The sequence below is a fragment of the Plectropomus leopardus genome, chromosome 16 (genome assembly GCF_026936395.1).
Source record: "Plectropomus leopardus strain MGB_pleo_1.0 chromosome 16, ASM2693639v1, whole genome shotgun sequence".
In the NCBI taxonomy this organism is placed as follows: Eukaryota; Metazoa; Chordata; class Actinopteri; order Perciformes; family Serranidae; genus Plectropomus; species Plectropomus leopardus.
This window is the reverse complement of record NC_142191.1, coordinates 23,501,050-23,522,383: the sequence shown is the minus strand read 5'-3', so window position 1 is coordinate 23,522,383 and position 21,334 is coordinate 23,501,050. Positions and strand designations below refer to the sequence as shown.

The following is a 21,334-nucleotide window of genomic DNA, read 5'->3' as shown; positions in this document are numbered from 1 at the left end:
ATGTACAGCCCTACTTTTTTTGCATTTGTGTTATGCTAACAGGATGTAGTGTGCACTCACCTTTTCGTCTGTGTCCAGGAGAAAGCGGAGTAGCTGGTGGTCCTGTGGCTCTCTGGAGCTGGAGCCGGATTTGGGAGGTGGTGTGGTCAGAGCTGGACTGGCAGGCGGCTCCTTCTTGATCTCGACCTCAGTTTTGTTTAGTCCTTCGTCTGTGGTGGTGGAGGCATCGTTGGGACTGGTGTCCTGGAGCAGCCGGTGCAGGATCTTGTGTCGTTCTGTTAGAGTACTGTGTGAGGCAGGGCACTGAGGGGCAGGAGGGTTCGGAGGATGAGGTGATGAGGTGCAATGGGTTCTGTTGTTGTTAGATTCAACTCCTGTCCCATTGCTATCCAGGAGCTGATTGAGTCTGGGGTTACCCAGCTGGGAGGCAGAAGGAAGGGGGGCTTTACCGGAGTCCTCACCCCCTCCTTCTCCTCCGTCTTTTGCAGATGGAGGTCGAGTAGAGGAGCCTGTGGGCGTACTGGCTTGTCTCTGAAGGACAGGAGAGGACAAGGAGAAGGTCCCGGTTGACCCACTGCTGGCACTGCTACTACCATCACCACCAGACTGCTGCCTGGTGAGGCTGCCTCCACTACTTAACTCCCCCGCTGGGGAGTGGAGGCCTGGCGTGGAAGGAGAGAAGGGGTTCCCCGGTACCCGAGGGCTTCCCCCTAACCCAGGACTGGCCCGTGGCATCCTGGGTGACATAAAAGAGGTAGGGGTGGCTGTGAGTGGGCTGCTCAATGGAGAGGGGCTGTTGACCTGCTGGGGGCAGGTCCGATTGGGCGTCAGGTAGCCTGTGGGTGTGGCTGGATTATGTCCGTGGGGGGAGGTGTTGGTGTTGTTGGGGTGAAGGCCCGAGGCAGCGAGGCCTGAGCCTTGGGTCCAGTTGCTGCCGGGAGGAAGAGAAGGGGAGCGGGAGGGAGTTTGGGCAAGGCTGCCGAGGGTCGGTGGAAGGCTGGGGTTAGTGTTTTCCTGAGAGCTAGCAGTGTTATGTTCCCTGGAGACAAAGGAGGGAAATACATGATTTAACCACGTGTGGCTGAGCAGAAAGTGCGACAAAAATCAGCTCCAGAAAAGGACCGTACCTGTCAATAGTGTGAATGCCCATAATGAAGGGCTGTACGTCAGGGTTGGGGGGGCAGCAGAACTTGCAGCGGGTCTGAGCGCTGAGCGGGGTGCCATCACTTAATGTGAAATGGTACAATGGGCTGATAGCGGTGCCATGGGTCATCACTGTTGGAGATAACACACACCCATCTCTTATTTGTTAAGGAGCTCGGACTCCCCCAAAGGCCTAAATGATATTTCTGCATCAAGATGTTGCATTTATAAATAACTTTGCCTAATACTTCAATTCGCTAAAACATCTAAAAAACTGAACAGAAAAGCCAAAAAACTGTAATCATATATACCGAGGTCCTTGCTCTTTTAATGTACCCTACCTTGCTCTAAGTGCAAACAACCTTGAATATGACTCTTTTTATTCTGAATTTTTGATCCATGGATGTTTTAGATTTGTAAAACCTTCTTGGAGCCAAGAAAAGTGATTTAAAAATCTGTGATGTCATCACAATGTTAAGTCTTTGAACTGAGCGGGAACTCACGGACAGAGCAAGTGGGAGAAAAACTACTGCGCATATTCAGCAGACCACATACCGAGAGAGTACACTTAAAAGCTAGAAACCTTTTTTTGGCGTATCCACCAAGCGAGCAACTCCATTGAAATGGATAGGCACAACTTTGGCATCTGGTATCTATGTTTTATTATATATCTAAGGCTGGGAATTAGCCAAATGCCGGTAAAATAAACAAGTGGCTGCTAGATCTGCTTCACTACCAGCCAAAAAAACAAGGGTTAACTACATAGTTGCTGATAGATGTTTGAATCAGCCAGCCACACTAGCAGGGGGACAATAAAGTGAATTCCCAACTCTGTATACATCATCATGACTAAATACATCTGGAGGGATCTTGTTTGGATGGGACATCTGTACAACGGGAGGCGAGCTCTGGTATTAAAATGGCTTTATCCCAGCAAAAGAAAATGCCACATAAAAACAGTGATAACAGTGACAGTGAAACTACATTGAACATAATGTCAATATGTAAAAACTGCAACCTTAGAACACAGGATTTTGACATCAGTTGCAGTTATGCTGCTGACTTTTAGACTTTAAGGAAGCAATTTCAAGGTGAACTGAAAGTTTTGATGGTACAGTCCAGGTATTAGCAGTTGGGATATGACTATTTCAGTTTACTTTTGAAAGACAGACTCAAGTAGAAGTTACACTATTAGTCAATTAATCTGTTCGTCAACCATCAGCAACTACTTTTATGATTAATTTCAATTTGATGGTTTCTGACAGTTTCAGAGGTGCGTTAATTTGCTGCTGCTGTATTCTTTAAGAAAAATTAAGTATATCTTTGTGTTTTGGTTTGTTGTTTCTATCATAAAAAAAGCTATTTAAAAAGGCTGCTGGGAAATTGTGGTGAGAATTTTTCACTATTTTGTCTATTTTTTTTCACTGCTTGTCTTCACAAGCTGTCCCTGGCTTCTGCATCTGCATACAACAGAACTACTTACTTCTTCAACACCTGCGTGCATGACAAGTAACTGAAATTTAGTATTCAATATGATCTATTATAATGACATACGAGTAGTGCTGGACCTCTGGTACTATTGACCAAGTCTGCAGAGAGCGTATCAATGATTTCTGCAAGTGAAGATTATTAACAAATAGTGGCTACTCACCCTCATGCAGCAGCTTCTTGGCGTGGGAGGGCTCCTTGCCCTGCGGCTGAAAGAAGGCGTAGATGCACTTCCTGACCAGGTCCTCCCAGCCAGGCCGGCCTGTTGCTCGCAAAGCACTAGTTTCTATGGAGATGATCTTCCCTGGAGGAGAGCACCACATACACACAAAATCAGTCTGCATAGATTTCAACATCGGTAGTAGCCTCCACACGTTCTGGGTTTGCACTGTGACCCTCTTTAAAAACATTTTTTACAGTTGGAACATTTCCCAAAATGCTTTTAAATTATTTTTTTGCTTGCTCTTTTTTTTCCAAGAGTTATCAGTCCACCCTGACATAAATACATACATAGCAAAAAAGACATAGCATTTCAAGTATGACTAAAGTATTCATATGGATACCATATGATGCTTTTGAGTGATGTATCCCCTGCTCTACTGAGGTGGAGTACAGCTTTCAAAATTACATCATTTTTAAGCAATTCAATCACTTTTGGGACTCTTTACTATGATATTTCAGTCGTATGTGTGTTACCTGTGGGGTCCTGCTTCGTGATGAAAGACTCAGTGCTGAAAGGCTGGGTGCGAGGTATCCTACACGCAATACAGATCAAGCAGCTCTGCAGGTCTAAAGAAAAAAAGGACACAAGCGGTGATGTTTGTGTGTTTGTGTCTCGTACTGTCAGCCAAAGAGAAACAACATTAACGCCACACGGTTGTATGCTTCTGCATGCCACTCAAGATGCACTTACAGTTTATATCCATGTCTGTGAAAACATCGAAGCTTCGCACACATCTTTACTCCAGCAGCACAGAAGAACTGTACTATCAGCGCAGTTTCAAGGTGGACATCCGAGATTAGTGTCACCAGTATCTGCTCAAATATCTTTGCTTCTGTTTCTGAGTTATGATGCTGACTAACAGCCAGAAAAGTGTTTTTGCAGAACATCATGATGTTACAGTGAAGGTGACCTCTGACCTCTTAGATATACAATGTATATGGCATTGTATATGGCCAAAAACAAGTTTTATAAGGTCATCGTCGCCTTGACATTTTACCTTTGACACCACGGTTCTAACCAGTTCATTCTTGAGTCCAAGTAGATTTTTGTGCTAAATTTGAGGGAAGCCTCCCAGGGCCATCTTCAGATATTGCGTTCACGAAAATTGAGACTGATGCAAGCTCACATTGACCTTTGAACACCAAATTCTAATATAAATATAAATATTTAAAAATCCCCACAAGCTGAGATATTGCGTTTACAAGAATCAGACAGACAAGATCACTTTGACTTTGACCTCTGACCAAGTGGATGTTTGTGCCAAATTTGAACAATTCCTCATGGCATCCTTGAGACATCATGTTCACGAGAACAGGATGTACATGCGTAAACACAGACAGATGAACGGACAGAAAACTTGAAAACATAATGCCTCCAGCTACGGCTATTGCCACCGCGGAGGCATGAAAAGGTAACAGTGACAAAAGAACAATAAAAACGACAATCTGTAGCTGTTGTCTCAATGAACGGCAAAACTGTCATGGAAAGATAGATTTGTATGTTTTTAAAATCCCTCTCAGATACACAGGTTATAAATATGTATGACATCTTGTAGAAACTCAGAAAAGTTATTATCATTTTAGTTTGATGTCTGGATGACACACAGAGGAAATTTTTTCACCAGTTGATGAACTCATGGCAACAACGGTGTTGGTGTTACCAATGACACTGGACATTTAACATGAAAGAAGTCGACAACACTTAACATCTGTAGAGTGCTGTATTAAGTTTCTGCTAATTTAAACCAAACATTATTTATGCTGCAGCCATTAGAAACATTTAAATGGGAAAGCATGAGATGGCTTTTATTAGGAAGCAGTAAGAGGAAATGCAATGTGTTTGTCAATGGGATAAGCAGTACTATTGTCGTTCATAAAAAATGTGTCTACAAAGCAAGACAACAGTCATTTTCAGCATTTGTTTACAGCAGATAGATCTAAAATATTGCAGGGAGCGACTGAACAAGAAGGAGGAGCAGCTAAAGTAAGCTGTTAAATGATGAGCGGCAAGCTGCACACTTCCGATGTCTTTGCGATGTAATCAAGTCCTTTTTCCTTATTAACATTTTCAGGTTCTCTATTAGGTTTGAATCCAAAATATTGGCAAACAGTTGCTTTTTCTATTCACTTTGACACCAAATCCTCTTCCATTATCTTGTTGCTCAACTCGTCAAGTAATTTGTGAAATCTGACAACGCTGCTGCTGTACCGAGTGGACACTTTTGCTTTATATTTGTAGCACCGTCCAATGGCTAAAAATTGATTTTAAAAATAGGAAAACAACAAGGGGCCAGTGAACAAGTAATGTAATTGCTGTTTTCCGATAATACTATGTAACACCGGTCACTCAAACTACTGCTGCCTATTTCACTATATAAATAGTAGTGAGCTGTCAATCATAACTCTGATGCAAACTACAGAAAAAACAAAAAAAAAAACAGAAAGAAGTAGGATAGTGTGAGCAGAAATGTAAAATCCTCCAGGGCTGGTTCTTATCAAAATGACTAAAAGCAGGCAGAGCACAACAGCACAATAAATCTGCAGTGCAGGAACTAAATCACACTGTTTCATCTCAGCCATTGCACCAACAATTTCATAAAAATTATGAAAACGTCTTGCAAGAATCTAGTCAGTGTCAAACCGTAGTGGAAGCTGTGATAGTGGGACACTGGAACCTTGTTTTAATTAACGTGCTGTAACGTGCTGTTTATCATTTCAAAACATGGAAAATTTAGATTTGAGTATAAAGGAAAAAAATTATCATTAACACCTGCAGGACAAGTATCTATCAACTACTTCTTACACTGGATTAATTCCTGACCACATTTACTGTTTACATAAACAAAGTCATAACAATCTATCGTATTTATTCTAGATTTTCAGAATAATAGTAAGAAGGGCTTTTACAGAAACAACAACACATTAGCTTTCCTTACTTAATTCCTCTTTATTGATACTGACTTTATAAACTGCGCAATCTATTGCCTGAGTGTAGACTGAACAACTGTGTGTGTGTGTGTGTGTGTGTGTGTGTGTGTGTGTGTGTGTGTGTGTGTGTGTGTGTGTGTTTGCACGTACCCTCTCCCTCCTCCTGCATGGTCCGTGGTTGGGACACGGTGAAACACTGCATGATCTCATATTGTTGCCGAGCCTCCGGATTTTCTGAATCCAGCTCGTCTGGTGGCCTCTTCAGCATGCGACAGTTAAAGGTGTGGCTGTTCCTTCGGCCAGGTTCCTGTGGCCACGGCATGCCGTTCACTGGACAGAATAGACAAACATTAAGTTTAGTATTGACGTTTAGTATTGAGTATTGACAAGTACATTTAAGTGTTGTTGATACAACAAAATAAATACAGTGCATGCCTTGATAAAATGTTAAAGGTGCCCTTTGGATTTTTTCACCACTAGTAGAGCTATATGTGCTCTGTTTTTATTTTTAAGTGTGTGCAAAAGCATGTGGGTGATGCAATACACACTCCTGCCAATGGTTTCACACTATTCCACTGACTTAGTGGCAGTAACGTGCCTCCAAATGCAGCAGTGTGCCAGCAGAGGAAGTAAACATGAATGCAGGTTTTAAAAAAAAATGTTGAAAATAGAGTATGAATATTTTAAAACATCAAATAAAATAATTAATGTGATACTTTGACAAAACTATTGCAAGGAGACAAGAACACAGTCAACACAAATGACAGGTGATACACAACATACTGGACAAATTCATTATTCAAACCACAATCCTTGTAAATATTAGTGCTTCTTTTCTTACTTCTGTAACATTGATTTTAGATGGTCCTTTCTTTTTTTTAGAAGAATAAACTTATTTTAAAAGTTTCTTTTTTGCCCTTAATCTGTTGACAATAGGATATTGACAGCTCTGTTTGCACAACAACAGTCCTGCAGTCCTGGGGGCCGTTACAAAAATCTGCAATGGGAGAAAATTTCCCTTTTTGCAAATTCTGAATACAACAATGTAATCCATGCAGGGTCTTGCAAAAGCCCGATAGGACTCAAAATTGTAAATGTAATTTGTGACAAATTACAAAATGTAATGCTGTCACCATTTGTGACCTGCATCTAAATAAGATAAGATAAGATAATCCTTTATTAGTCCCACAGTGGGGAAATTTGCAGTGTTACCGCAGCTATGAGGTACAGGATAAAAAGAATTCAATAGTAAAAAAAACCAATTACAAATATAAAAAATATTGAATAATAGAAAACAAGGCAAAGACACCTAATATTCAGCAATAGACCAGGATCAGACAAAGCGCGTTTGCAGCTTGTTGTGACTTAAAATTTAACTTCTTAAAATGTTCTGATCTGTGTAGGTAACCACAGAATCACCAGTCCGTAACTTAACCACTATTTAACTGTGGAGAAAACTCAAAGATCTGTATATTAAAATCTGCATAAAACTGAACAGGTAGAGAGCACTTTCTCAACTCTGATCGAGGTTCTTGAACAGGTCACAGGTCTGTGTGGGAACATGAGACCTTCAAAAACAGTAGAAATCACAAGGAGTAGCTACAGATGGTTCAGAAGCCTCGCCTGGTCAGTTCAAGGTTTATTTTAGGATGAGTCGGGGACAGTTTGACAATGTGCTGTCAATCACTGAGCCTAATTATGGTTGGTAAGACTTAAGAAAGAAACTGAGGCAACAATTCTTTCAAATATGTCTTGCAGCATGCCTCAGACAACATTGAGAACAGGCTAACTTATGCTTCACACGAGTCATGTACGCTACTACTTGCTGGAGGGTTTCCCACACAGATTTATTTGTGGCGGCCAGCCATGATTACAGAATCTGCCACCGCTAATAGATTTTCTATATCTGGAGCTGGATCGTTCATTAGGAGTATTGTTGAATATATAAATTGTTATTTATTGTACCACACTCTCGGACCACAGAGCGTATGCTGGGCACACATGGAGCAGCAGAACGTTCAGATACACTGAAAGTGAAACTTAGCCGTTCATTGTGCTAGGTCTAAAAGTTTGAATTCACTCACAGCAGCTGTACCTGTCATCTATCAATCTGATCTGATCTGCTGTGGACGGATCGACAGATCAATTGTCTACCCCACCGATCACAAACTGCTGCTGAGGAAAAAAAGAACTTAAGGAGAGCTGTGCCTGTGCAGAGTTCACGGACCTGCAAAAACCTCTAAATTTCGAGTGGGGACACAGAATGATGAAAAGGGACATGTATTTAAAATGAAAGAAAGTAGACACTACACATACACCATTATTATGTGGCAAATGCTGTGTTGACATCATCATTACAAAAGGCCCATCAGGCAATTCATCTGATTGAACAGTGGGAAAATAACAGCAATTGCATTGGGTGCTTTTCCGTACTTAAAACCTTTTTCAACATGAAGCGTTTTGAGCAGTCCTGCAAAAACGTGAGGCACATAGAGTAGAAAAACGTGAGGTGCTCAGCAACGCAAAAGCAGCAAGCAAAACCCGCTACTGTCATTGAAAAACCATTACAAACAGCTGCCCCAGGCTGCTAAAACCAGTTCTGTCTGACCCAGGCCTTACATTGTAAAACAAACTTTTTGTGCCATAGAGCACAGCTACACACAGTTCCTGTTAAAGCTCCTCTTGTCTCGTTTAATGTTTTTTCAAGGTTGCTGGAAGATGCCAATCTTGTTGAGTGAGTAGTAACACCTGGCTCAAAATGAATGCAGAAAAACTTGCTAAACACCATATTGTGATTATATACTTCCCTTATTTTGCACTATTGTTGCATCGCCTTGTTTTTCTTTTTGGGCATCCTAAAATCATAAAATATGATATAGGAATAATGTTTTTCTAGGAGTTTTTCTCTCAGGTAGCTACAATGTAATTTCTATTTAGTTTCTCTGAGAGAGTGGGTCTCTGTTTCCAAGAAGAAAAGAGCGCTGTTGTGACTGGCACAGAATTAAAAGGGATTACAAGATCAAACTACAAAATACAACTGTTCAACCTTGTCGCCTTCTGCACTCTGTTATCTTTTGTCCTTAAACGACCACCTTTGGCCCCCTCCATTTTCATCATACTCTCTTTTCAAGGTTGTAGCTAAAAACTGAAATAACAATATCACGGGAAAGAAAGTCACTGTTTCACTCTTCCATTGCTTGTCAAACTCACCCACACACACTCTCTACTCTGACTTTACAGTTTCTTCCTGCTCTTAGCACATTTTGCAGCTTTGTGAAGAGCACTTAAAACTGTGTTAATTCAAGTTTCCATAGTTTGTCACTGTGGCTTTCTTCATGGCTCTTCAAATGTGCTTTAGCTTCAGTATTTTCCTACAATAAACCAAGTTAATTGTCTGCATTAAGGACTTACTCTGATTTTGCAGCCAAAACCCATCTCCTTAATGGGGTTTATTGGCATGAAAACTGTCAAAGTTGAGGATGCTGAAAATGCAATTACTGAATATCTTTTAAAAAATAAAAACTACTTGCATCTTAAATCTCAGATATAAAGTGTTAGGCAGCAGTTACATGCACACCCAGAGTCCCAGCTCACTTACCCAGGCTTTTGGGCAGCAGATTGCGAACAAACTCATTGTGGTCTCCCACATGGAGGATGCTGTAGACACTTGAGGTCATCAGCTCACCCTGGGCGTATCCAAGGTAACTCGTCACGTTTTCAGAAACGAAGACGATGCGGCCCTCCCGGTTGACAACAAAGAAAAACCCATCAAGGGCCTGAATGAGGATAGAAGAAGAGAAAATGAGACTGTGCTGAGTAAAATACCAACAGTGGTGATGGGGAGAAACAGTGTGATTGTGTCGTTCACCTCTAGCAGCATGGGCCCCAGCGCCTCTTTCTCCACCAGCCCCTGGCTACTGGAGGAGATGTCGCTCTTCTGCACCTCATCATCGGGAGACTGAAGAGCTGCTTTCTCTGTCAGGAGGAAACAAACACATCAAAAATCTGAATACACATAAAAACTTCCACTAAAATTAAACTTTATTCCAAAAACAAATTTCATGTTTCACATGCCTGTACATGAACCTGCAAGTCTTGAAACTTTTAAGACCTGGAGCCAAAAGCCATCATTAAGTAAACCTCACATTCCACCCAAGATTTGCTGAGGTTTGATTATTAGATATTTGGGATTTATAAATATGATGAATGGAAATCTACTTTTAAACCACCACCATGAACGAAATAAGAGTTTTTTTTAATCAAATATTTGTCCCTGATAGAGGTAAAGAGAGTAGATAGAGTTTTCATTTGTCATAAAATAAAAACATTTTTTAGTTAGAGTAATAAAAAACTTTGTTTAGATTTCAGAAAGAAACCACTACTCTTTTTACTCATAACCTTTTCATAGCAGAGTATTTGGTTAAACCTCTCACAAACAAATCCAGTTAGTTTGTGTGTGTGTGTGTGTGTGTGTGTGTGCTCCCTCACCCTGCTCACGCCGTTTCATCTGCTGGATTTGGTCCACAGTGCTCTTGAGGATGTGGCACTTGTCGGGCTTGACACTGAGACTGGCAATGTCGCCCATGTTTGATGACAGCAGCTCAGCCAGCTCCTCGATGTAGCGGCACTCCAGCTCCCGTCTCCGCTTCTCCACACTGCAGAGAAACACACATTAAGGTTTCAGATATGAAATCGCTTGCGTTTGTTCCATAGTTGGAAAAGAAATTACAAATTTATAATTCTTGCCGGTTCCTGATTCTGGCTGCTTAATGTAGAGATAGCGAGTTAATTGCATATGAGGATATTTTAATATTGCAGCAAAATAGCAATGCTGCTAAATGCATACAGTGGAAACACTTGATACAAATACCAGAGATTTTTTTTTACATTAAGTTTGCATTACATTTGAAATGTTGCATTCAATTTCAATGTATTTCACAGCAATTTATTTTAAGTGCAGGTTAAAAAGGCTTTATATACAAACAGGTATAGACCATTTCAAGGTATCTTTGGATTGCTAGGAAATAACTCCCCTGCCATCTCTGCATGAAAACAGCATATGAAACACTGAACACTAGTCCTCCTGGACTGAAGAACACACTGTGGGAAATGGTGAAATTAGTTTTAGGACCTCCCTGCTCAATGGTAGGTTGTTCCCTTCAAAAAGGTGCAAACATGATGTCAGAAATAAAGGTCCACTGCTTCCCTTAAGAAGCCAACTAGTGCAAAGTGTGGATTGCAGCGCTCAAACTAAAGAACTGAAGGAAAAGTCCAGGATATGCAGCTCCCATTCAAATACTGGTGAGTTTTGCAATCTGTTGGAAAATGAAAATGGTAGTCCAATTTCAATGATATCCAATGAGTAAATTATGTAAGTATCAGAACCTGATACTGATATTGGATCGGACTGATTCCCACCCTATTCTATAGATCAAATTAATCACAAATTAACTGAGAAAATAATTAGCAGCAGTCCTGATCTTTATTTGACTTCATTATGCTTCTGTTGTTGTCTTAACGTGGTGCTTTTAAATGTCAACTAAAATCTGCCAAAAGATTAAACACATAAACTTATGATCACAAGAGATGGCTTCATAAAAGTGAACAACTGGAACTTGCTTCTTTTTCAAACAACAGGTGGTTTAAATTATCAGTGTCAGAGCCGGGAAATGTGTAAGTAACATCACATTGTGCTGTATAAGTGCAGTGGTTTTTCACCCAGCTGCCTGTAATTTGTTCTCGTAATATGTAAACAACAAAGTTGCCAGTCATTGACAAAAAATACTGAAAAGCAACTTAAATCTGCCTTGAACTCAAGCCCCTTCAGAGTCTTTGCTCAGCCTTGTGCTTGAACTTATTCTCCAGTTTCAATAATATACTTTCAAACCGACGAGTTACAGTAAGGTATGTGGTAAACATGAAAAAAAGGAATGTGTGTATATGTGAGTAAGTGTGAGTGTGTGTGTGTGTGTGTGTGTGTGTGTGTGTGTGTGTGTGTGAGAGACGACAACAGCAAAAGTAGGTCAGTGCATTGGCCAGCCAGAACACACAGGCGTGGTGACCGAGGGAGGGAGGGGTGAGGAAGGGGAGGACGCTGCTGTGTGAATGCGCAGGTCAGTGGCTGCGTGTAGTTGCTGTAGAAATGCTAGCTGGGCTGTTACATCAGCTTACATCAGCTATCAGGCCTTATAGACTCATGCACAGTACACAGAGTACATTCATTCCTTCACCACTTCATGACCTACCTTTAACCTGACCCGGACCTAAAGATGCATCTAACTTTAACCATGAATCATAGTTAAAACCCAGGGATACCGTTTATAGATTTTCTTTTTCTTATTTTTCCTTCCTGCATTTAAAAGTGTTCCTTAAGTAAAAGTACACAAGTATTAGGTTTGTTAACATTCAGAACGCAGTGAGAAATGCCATCACAATTACCAAGAGCCCTAAAATGACACCTTTATGATGTTTGTTTTGTCAAGCCAACAGTCCAAACCTCAGAATTATTAAGATTGACTTGATATAATTAAAAAAAAAAAAGAGTAAATCAATGCAAGCATGTGAGAAGGTGAAATAAGACAAAGTTTGGTATTGCCCCTTAAGAAATCACTTGATTTTTTATTCTGTTATCTAAATAGTGGGGCAATTACATTTCTGTTGACCGACGCACGTCTTAAGAGAGAAATATCAGCTGAGCAAACTGTAGTTGTTTTGATATTACAAAACTCAGATTAATGTGTTTAAATGACTATTCCTTCATTTTGGCTAAGATCTAGTAAGTAATTATATATATATATATATATATATATATATATATATATATATAGTTTTGTTCTTTGTCTGTGAACCTTACATAATTACTTTTTTTCTTTATGTTACAAGGAACAACACGATATGGTTATAAAGCCCTGACTCACAAAATGACCATGTTACACTAAAGTAAGTAGTTGAGCTGGAGCTCCTTGCTGTTTCATATGTGCCTCCAATTTCAAGTTGCGTCCCTTCAAATCATATGTTAAAGGAATACTTCAGCCTCAAAATGACCATTTGTATATACATTACTTACTGCCTATTAGCATGATTTTGTGGAGAAAGGTATGCATTTCTCGCATGCCTCCATGGTGAATGGAGAATCCAATAAACGTATAAAGTGTGTCATGCAACTCCTGCAGGATAGTCCAAGTCCAGTCGTATGTTTCGTCCTTCCAGGGGACATACACTTTTGCATAAACATTATGATCGGAAATACATCAGTACAAAGACTTTCATGCATGCACACTAATCTACCTGAGCATGTGCATGTGTTTGAGCTCTGCTCAAACGGGAGTGGGAGCATGCTCAGGGCATGCTACTCGCAGGCAGAGGTGTGTTTAATCATGTTTTAGTGAAAATGCATAAGTTTGAGAAATACTGACTGAAATTGTGTAGATGGATGTTTTGATGTAGTTTTGCTGTTGTTAAATGCAAACCCCCATTTACCCCGATTTAGGAAGAATGTTCAACGCAACACATGGCACGTAACTGATAAATGAATTGTTTTTTGCAGGTCAAGTATTTCTTTGAACTCTAATTTCTGCAGGATCTTTTTTTCCCCAGTAATGTAATGTTTGCAATACACTGTCATTTACACAACCAAAACACTTGGCTTTACCTTTGCCCTGATGTATCGCATGGTGAGCCCTTCCTCTTGCGTGACTCTGGCGTGGCAGGGTCCAGGGGGTTTTCCCCTACTGCACTCATTTTCAGCTTTAACTGACCTGTAGAGGAGGAGAACATGGTAAAGCAAGGACAGGTCAGAATTTTTGCAACTTTTTGTTTTTTATTTATAACAAGTAATACTGCAGTTTTCCACAAAACCTAAGAACACGTGTAAAGTGGCAACTGGAAAGGTCACTGCTGTTAACAAGTAATACTTTTTCTTTGGATACCTTCGAGGAAATTGTACAGCAGGGTTTGGTTTGCAATCATCCCTTAAGTAACAGCTGTAACTGCCATACAGTAATTATGATTGCATTTCATTATATGGCATAATGCCTGTGGTGAGGTTCACAGAAATTACAGCTCATATAAACTTCAGTTTGTGGTTTTGGAAAAGCAAAAGATACCAGTTCTTGTCTTTAGTTCTTAGAGTTGTAAAGGGTCAAACAAGGACTGTGATTTTATGGGACACAAATATTTACATTCAGGCCCCACTTTCACAAAAACAAAGGTAACAACAAACAAGCAACCATATAAAAAAAGTAAAAAGAAAAAGGAGTAATGTTTGAACTGATGTGTGTTAAGGTAAGACTTTCCAAAGAAAAAAAATTAAATGATTGTTTATGAGAAGCATACCAAATGCAAACATAACATTCACTATAGCAATGCTAATTGACAATTTTTTACCTTCTATATATTTTTTTGTCGGCAAAAATACTTCAAGTTCATTCCTTAAGACTCTAAAAATAAAATAATACTGCAAAGGAAGTCAAATTTATCTGATAGGTATTCAGAAGCAGATTTGTTATTTCGTGATGAAAGCCCTTGAGGTGAGGAGAAAAAAATTAGTGGAACCAGCAATGGCAATAAAGCGACAGTGAAGTGAACCTCCAAAGTAGTGTTGTCAAAAGTGCGGATTTACTGGCAGATATAAATTCTCTATATTTTAAATGGATTTAATAATTGTTTTCTGCAGTATCAATACATGGAGCCAGCACTGAACCAACTATTTATTACAGTCATTGTCTACTAAACCAAGAAGAGTGGTTGCTTTGTCATGTTATGGCCTTGTTATATTTTTCTATTATTTAAAAAAAACATACATTTTATGCCCCTCAATGTCCTTTTTTTCTCGTGGCATTGGAAATGACATTGAACACCTATATTTTCCAAGGTATTGCATCAAAAGAAGAAATTCCAGTATCATGACAACACTATTCCAAAGCTGAAAAAACAGTTAACAAAACAGCATAACCCAACTTTAATTATATGGAAGTAATATGGATATCAACAGTGCAGATTATGACCATCTGCAAAATATGTCGACCAAGATCGGAAACACCACAAATCTTTTTCATCACCTCGAAAAAGTACCATCCAAGCGCCTGCACCGGGAATATGAAAATACAAGCTCATTTCAGTGTGTCCACTTGGCGCGGGGCTGCACCAAACATCAATCAGTCAAATTGTCTTTTGCGGCCATTGTTAGTAGTGCATAACACAATGACTGGTTGACCGCGTTTGCACTTTTAACTCAGGTTTCTACCACTAAAACATAGATAAATAATACTTTTAAGCTCTATTTTAGCATAATGTTGCACTTAAATGTGCCAGGGCCTTTGTAATCCTTTTGTTTACTATACTCTTTTTTTTTTTATCTTTATTGTGTCTGTTCAAACATTTGCTGCCCTGTTAAAATAATTTGATGTGATAGTATTCACAGCATTTGTTTTTACTTACATTACTAAATTACAAGGCAAGGTAACTTGTATTGTTTTGTTAAGGCAGACAACATTTGCACATTAAACTTTTACATAATGTTAATGTTAATGTTACTACATTCCAGTGCAGTCTTTAAAGCTTTGCATCAAACCCTACTGCTGCTGCTGATTCAACTCTATAGCCATTTTTCAACACTCTAGTTTTTGGTAATTTAGTAGTGAATTTGCAAATTTGCATTACAGTGAACCCTCGCTATAACGCGGTTCACCTTTCGCGGCTTCGCCGATTTTTTTTTACAGTGCATTTATAACGATGTTCTTCTCTCGGAGAAAGACTCCTGCGCAGCCTGCAGTTGAAACAGACGCTACAGCGCAGCGGAGTGAGGACGGAGAGGCACAGCTGGAGGGACTGTGAAATACGCGTGAGTGACAATGTTTCCAACCTTGTATTCATTACTATACTGTACTGTATTCAAATTATTGTTTTACAATACCGTTCTTTAAACTATCATAGTTATTTGTAAGAAAACGTTATTATAATATTAATATTTTTATTTCTTAAACAAATTTTGGGCCTGAAAACAGGTTTTGATTTTTGGTTTCATTCTACAGTACAGTATTGCATTGTAAAATAATAGTAAAAAAATAAAGCTGACTACTTCACGGATTTCACTTATCGCTGGTTATTTTTGGAACGCAACTCCCGCGATAAACGAGGGTTCACTGTATATTGAAAAGCCTCCATTATATCTTTTCTTTTATGTTTCTGACATTCCTCTTCAGTCTCCCTTAATGGACTTGTGCCTGTTCTTTAGTCTACAAGCTGCATCTCTCTCGCTGCATCAGGAGGATAACCATGGCAACAGGAAACGCTGCAACATTTGATGAAGCACACAACAGGGCTCCTGCATGATCCATTAGGCTAAATATTAAAGTTAAAACCATTTAAATGGTTTCAGAAATTGAATTTAAGGCCTTCCTATAAATCCAGATACACAAACAAAGCAGTAAAAAGCTGCAAAGGATTTCTGTCATGTTTAGCGAAATGAAGGGAGACTGAAAGTGCTATTATTTTATCACTAACATGCTGTTGATAAAATTTTTTTTTAAAAAATCAGAGTTCCAAATGTGAGGGACATACTGAGTCTGAAAGCCTTTGATTTGTTTGTAGGAGCTGCACAAATCAAGAAGGACTCAATGTCTTTAATTAAAGTCTGTTCATTTGTAAAACGGCATCCATGCTGTGGAATCTAAATATCAATCATACACACAAAACGTTTCAAATCCACGGGTAAACTGCCGCTATAATACAAGCAGCCTTTGTCAGAGCGTTGGGTGCTGCTGCAGGGACACGCTGCTCACAGGACGCTAATCCTTCCTGACTGGCCCTGTTTACATTTCACCTCAAATAACCCCTCTCTCCTCCTCGGCCCTCCTTATGTTGCTCACACGCAGCACTTAACAAAGGGATCTGTCCGCCGCCGAGAGAAACGAGAACCCTGCTCCACATGAATGGAAATACAAATTGGCCTAGTTTCTTAGAGACTGGGTAGCATATATGCTTAAATAACAGCTGAGGGTGTAACTGCAGTCAATTCAAATCATTAACTGAGAAAAAAATATGTATTAAAAGAAGATTTGAAGGAAACAACATGCATCACATATTTCAAAACCAGGATCGGGGTTACTGTGTGTGTGTGTGTGTGTGTTAAGGTTCAGTCCTGTATGCACCCACAGACTTGTTCTAATCCTTGTTCAGACTGCCAGTCCAAATCAGTTTTTTTGACACATACAGATTGAAATTTAGAAAGGCTGGATTGAAATTTTTTTTTAAAAAAAATAAATAAAAGTGAATTTTGCATATTTAAAGCATATTTTAAGGTTGTTTGAAATGCAATCTGAATTTCAGTGATGCGTCTCAGTTAGGAAGCTCTGGCCACTGGAATCAGATTTTTAAGTGTTTTTTTGCACTCTCAATATGACACATGAAGAGACTGTCAAATCGTGGCAGTGCTATGGAGGACAACATGGGAAACGAAGGTCTGTGCAAAGATGACGAGTTTGTCAGGTACAACAGAGGAGTTCTGCAGAGTGACTTGACTGTTCGATTTTTGAAAGGCGAAAATGATGGACCTCCATTTCTAAGCCTTCCGCATTGGAAAGCCAAGTCAGGCTTGGCGTAGCTATGTAGTAACTGGCCCCTTTTACACTGTCTGACCAAGGCGGGAACTTGTCCGCAAATTTGAAAAAACGATGAGGTCCGGGAGCTCCTTACCCTCCTAGCAGAGAACAAAATCATCTGCCATATAGCAGGGACAGTAAATGATTGTTGCCATGTTGTGCCATTGCTATCAATAAGAAAGCACTGCCAATGTGCATGTTGTATGTCACACTAGAGGCCGATGCTATTATGTTATATGTCCTCCCGTCACGCCTCTTTTGCTTTCGAGATACCGGCATACTGCGTAAAATCACACACTGAAGCAGAATGACACCCCTGTTGTTTGGTGTATAAAAAAGCAAAGGTGGCATAAAGAAGAGAGTTTATCAGCCATATAGCATGATCTCTGTAACAAAGGGATACTGAAGCCGTCGTTACCACAGCAGCCAACGCAGAGGTCGGTGACAAAACATTTAGAAATGATCACTTGTAAATAACAGTACAGATGATCTATTTTAAAGATCTGATTTGAGAAACAAATCTGAAGAGCCTGCAGTCTGAACGCAGCCTTGTAAACTGCAGCCTAAACCATGAAAATGAGGTTATAATTTTAACATTTTAACATTTTAACTGTTTTGCCGATTTATGTGATTTGACTAACACAATAGTTCCACAATGTAGGAAGACTTCAGTCAACCTCTGAATAGTGCTCCTTATCCTTTGTCAATTCAATTTGAGAGTTTCTGATATCAAAGTATTTCTTTTGATGCATTACTTTGCTGGATATAAGCATCTTTCTATCTTGTTTAATGGATTCATTGATCGGTTTATCACATATAAGAAAACAATAAAAACATATCCTCAAGCCAGAGTTGACAGACTGAAATGTCGTGTTGTGTCTGATAAACAGTCAACAACTGCAAGATATTCAGTTTGTTATGAGATCCCACAGAAAACAGGAAATATAAACTGAAACAGATCCATTTTGCCTTTGTTAAAAAAATAAACAATTAATTTTCCGCCACTGACTAATCTTTTTGGCTCTAATGTTAAGTGACAGTCGTAAACAGAGGAGAGAGGCGTCACAATGCTGTCCATTTATGATGTTGACAATCCAAATTATACCTGTGTATTTCTGGCAGTAAGTCAACACAGGTGAAGTTTGCTGATGGAAGAGAGCCCAAGATATATGGTAGTGCACCAGGAAACACCAGCTGTTGCACTCTGACCCTTTTACTTATTCATAAATGCAAACACATGCTCTAGCTTTGTGCTCATGCTGTGAAAACATGCCTAACAATCAGTTTCCCTGCAAGCAATGAAGTGTGTGCTGTCGATAAGCCCGTCATCCGTGCACAACAGGCCATCAACAGCCATCGCCATATTTCCTGTTTCCAAAATGTTGCGATTATGTTTCAGTTCTTCCCACCTGGTAAGTGTTTACGATTAAGTCATTAAACTGTACCCAGCTTTGCTTCCACATCCTAACAATGTGGTGCTAGAGAACGTCAACAGCAATAAAAAACATGCGTGATGGGATGAAGTTGATGAACCCTTTAAAATCGCACAGCTGAAGTCTTGAAATCAATCAGAATAGATAAAAAACACTGTCAAATGGTCATAACAGTCAACAGGTGTCCTGTTAATATAATACTCTACAGCATATTACTATAGCATCATGGCTCTTCAGTCATTTACATTTTTTTGTCCTCCTTTTGTCTCCCTCTCCACCTTTCTACACTCAGACTATAAGACGTTTATCAAAAAAGAAACAAAGAAGCATTTCATAGACATAAAGAAGGCCATCACATACAGTCAGGCAGTATATGCAGTGGAAAGACACAAATGCTTTTGAAACGGGTGCTACAACTTTAAGTGGTTAATAATACACACGCACACACAAACACACACACACACATACATGCACACACACACATATATATATATATATATATATAATACAATAATTATTTAATGCTTATTTCAGACTCGCTGTCCCCTGACAGATGTTTTTCTTTTTTGTAATTATAAAGACTATATACATGGAACTTTCTTCTGCAAATCCTGCTGTGTTGCATAACGTTTTCTCGTAAAAATACTGATTAAGACTGATTATATTAACAGTGATGCAACAGTTTGGCTAACCTTTCACCTCACTGACACTTACAGTAGTCACTTTATGTGTCTTGGATCAGATCGAGCAGCTGTCTGATTTCCGCAAATACATCCAAGAAGCTTGTTTGAGCGTTTAAGCTAGATGAAATATTGTCACTGTATCTTTCTCTCCAGGACAAATACATCAATTTGAGTGATTTCAGTGTAACTACGTCAGTAAGCATTCTAGGGAAATATCTCCTCGTTGTCTGACGTTTAATACATCCACGGCAGCTAAAGTTACACGGAAATTATCTGTTTTTCTCTCATTACAGCAACAAGAAAAACATACGCATACCATCAAACTGAAGAGGTGTAAATAGGGTCTTAATTGAATGTTATTACTTCAGAATTATATTTGGCTGCACAGTTTTCTTTCAACTGTGGTGTAACACTTCTCTTTATTTAAAAGTTTCTTTTTTTCTGTTAGAAAAAAATCACTGTCAAATACATTATTGATATTCACTTATGCAACTACGTCTTCTCTCCTTCTTTCTTTTGAGACCTCTCTCAATCAATCCCTCAAAACTTTATACAGTGGTTGTGTTTCCTTGTTCTTTACACACCACAATATTCTGAAAAGCACAAAAGACCATTTAATCAACACAGCTAGAACTGAATTATTTACTGCCGTCAAGACCGTTTACACTTCTAACTGCAACATATCTCATTTGTATCATGGAGCAGTCTCCTAGACGGGTAGTTTAAACAAAAGCTTAAGTAAAGGTGAGAAAGGCTGAGAAGTCATTGCAAAATGTTTAGTTTTCAAGATACAGAAATGTACTGTTTAGCAATAACCTGTACACAAAGAGTTACTGTCATGATTTTAGGGTGTTGGAGTCTCAGATGACCGGCTGAATCACTGACCTAACTTTGCTTGTCTGCACACTGTGATAAAAAACTGCTAAAAACAAAAACAAGACGTAAACCACTGGGGTTAAAAGGTAATGTGTTTTAGCTCCCAGCTCAATTCATTCACTCATGGCAGTCTGTGAATAATTTGGCGTACTGTATTTGTTACCATCTGCCTGCAGTCTCTCAAACAACACAGTCACTGTGAGGGGCCCTGCTGTTTTCTCTTCTGCTTCACTTGTTTGCTGTGGTAGCAGGCTAATTTTCACAAACATTTACGCTTTACATGAAATACATCTAAATGCAAAGTACAAATGTTTCTTTATTGTGAAGGCAGCAGTATGCCTTTATTGTGAAACCTTATTTTGAAGTGTTGACAATATGTTAAAACAAACAAAAGGCACAATGCAGGAATTATGAAATTGGGTACTTGTATTTTGCCTATGAGAAAAAAACAGAGGTAAGATAGAATTCCATTAACTGTTTACAGTTTGGATGAACTATATAAAATATAACATGCAGAGAGCAGTACAAAAGCAGCGCCGGCCTTGATTCCTACTCCAGTTATCCCACATGAGGAACTGCAGTTACCAGCAATAAACATGCTATTTAATAAACAATGTATAATACAATAGTATGTCCTCAGATAAGGCTGTGTTAAATTAAACCACACTTAAGTAAATGTCACAGCTTTTCATTTTATTTTCTATAATGCGCTGTTTAGACAGACATCAACACACTCTGTTATTAATAAATGTGCATGACAAACCAACAACTGCTGCACAATAACTATTAAAAAATATTTTTTTAAAAACCTGTTATGGGGCGTCCTCTAGCTCACTTGGCAGAGTGTGCACCCCATATGCATATTCACATATGCACAAACAATTATTCAGCAACACACACACACACACACACACACACACACACACACACACACACACACACACACACACATATGTTCATC

At 39.3% G+C, this 21,334-nt stretch overlaps 1 protein-coding gene across 4 annotated transcripts in view; it reads right to left on the bottom strand.

Annotated features, from left to right (window-relative positions):
- The window catches only part of ncoa1 (nuclear receptor coactivator 1), a 71,940-nt gene that overhangs the window by 22,438 nt on the left and 28,168 nt on the right, over nt 1-21,334 (bottom strand). For all 4 annotated transcript variants that reach the window (XM_042504031.2, XM_042504034.2, XM_042504033.2 and 1 more), the window contains exons 3-11: nt 13,433-13,538; nt 10,270-10,436; nt 9,650-9,756; nt 9,380-9,557; nt 5,932-6,111; nt 3,328-3,420; nt 2,795-2,935; nt 1,128-1,275; nt 61-1,039 (exon numbers count right to left, since the gene is read on the bottom strand). In XM_042504031.2, the coding sequence (XP_042359965.2) occupies nt 61-1,039; nt 1,128-1,275; nt 2,795-2,935; nt 3,328-3,420; nt 5,932-6,111; nt 9,380-9,557; nt 9,650-9,756; nt 10,270-10,436; nt 13,433-13,521 (2,082 nt within the window). In that variant the 5' untranslated portion in view covers nt 13,522-13,538. The remainder of the gene's footprint in view (nt 1-60; nt 1,040-1,127; nt 1,276-2,794; nt 2,936-3,327; nt 3,421-5,931; nt 6,112-9,379; nt 9,558-9,649; nt 9,757-10,269; nt 10,437-13,432; nt 13,539-21,334) is intronic.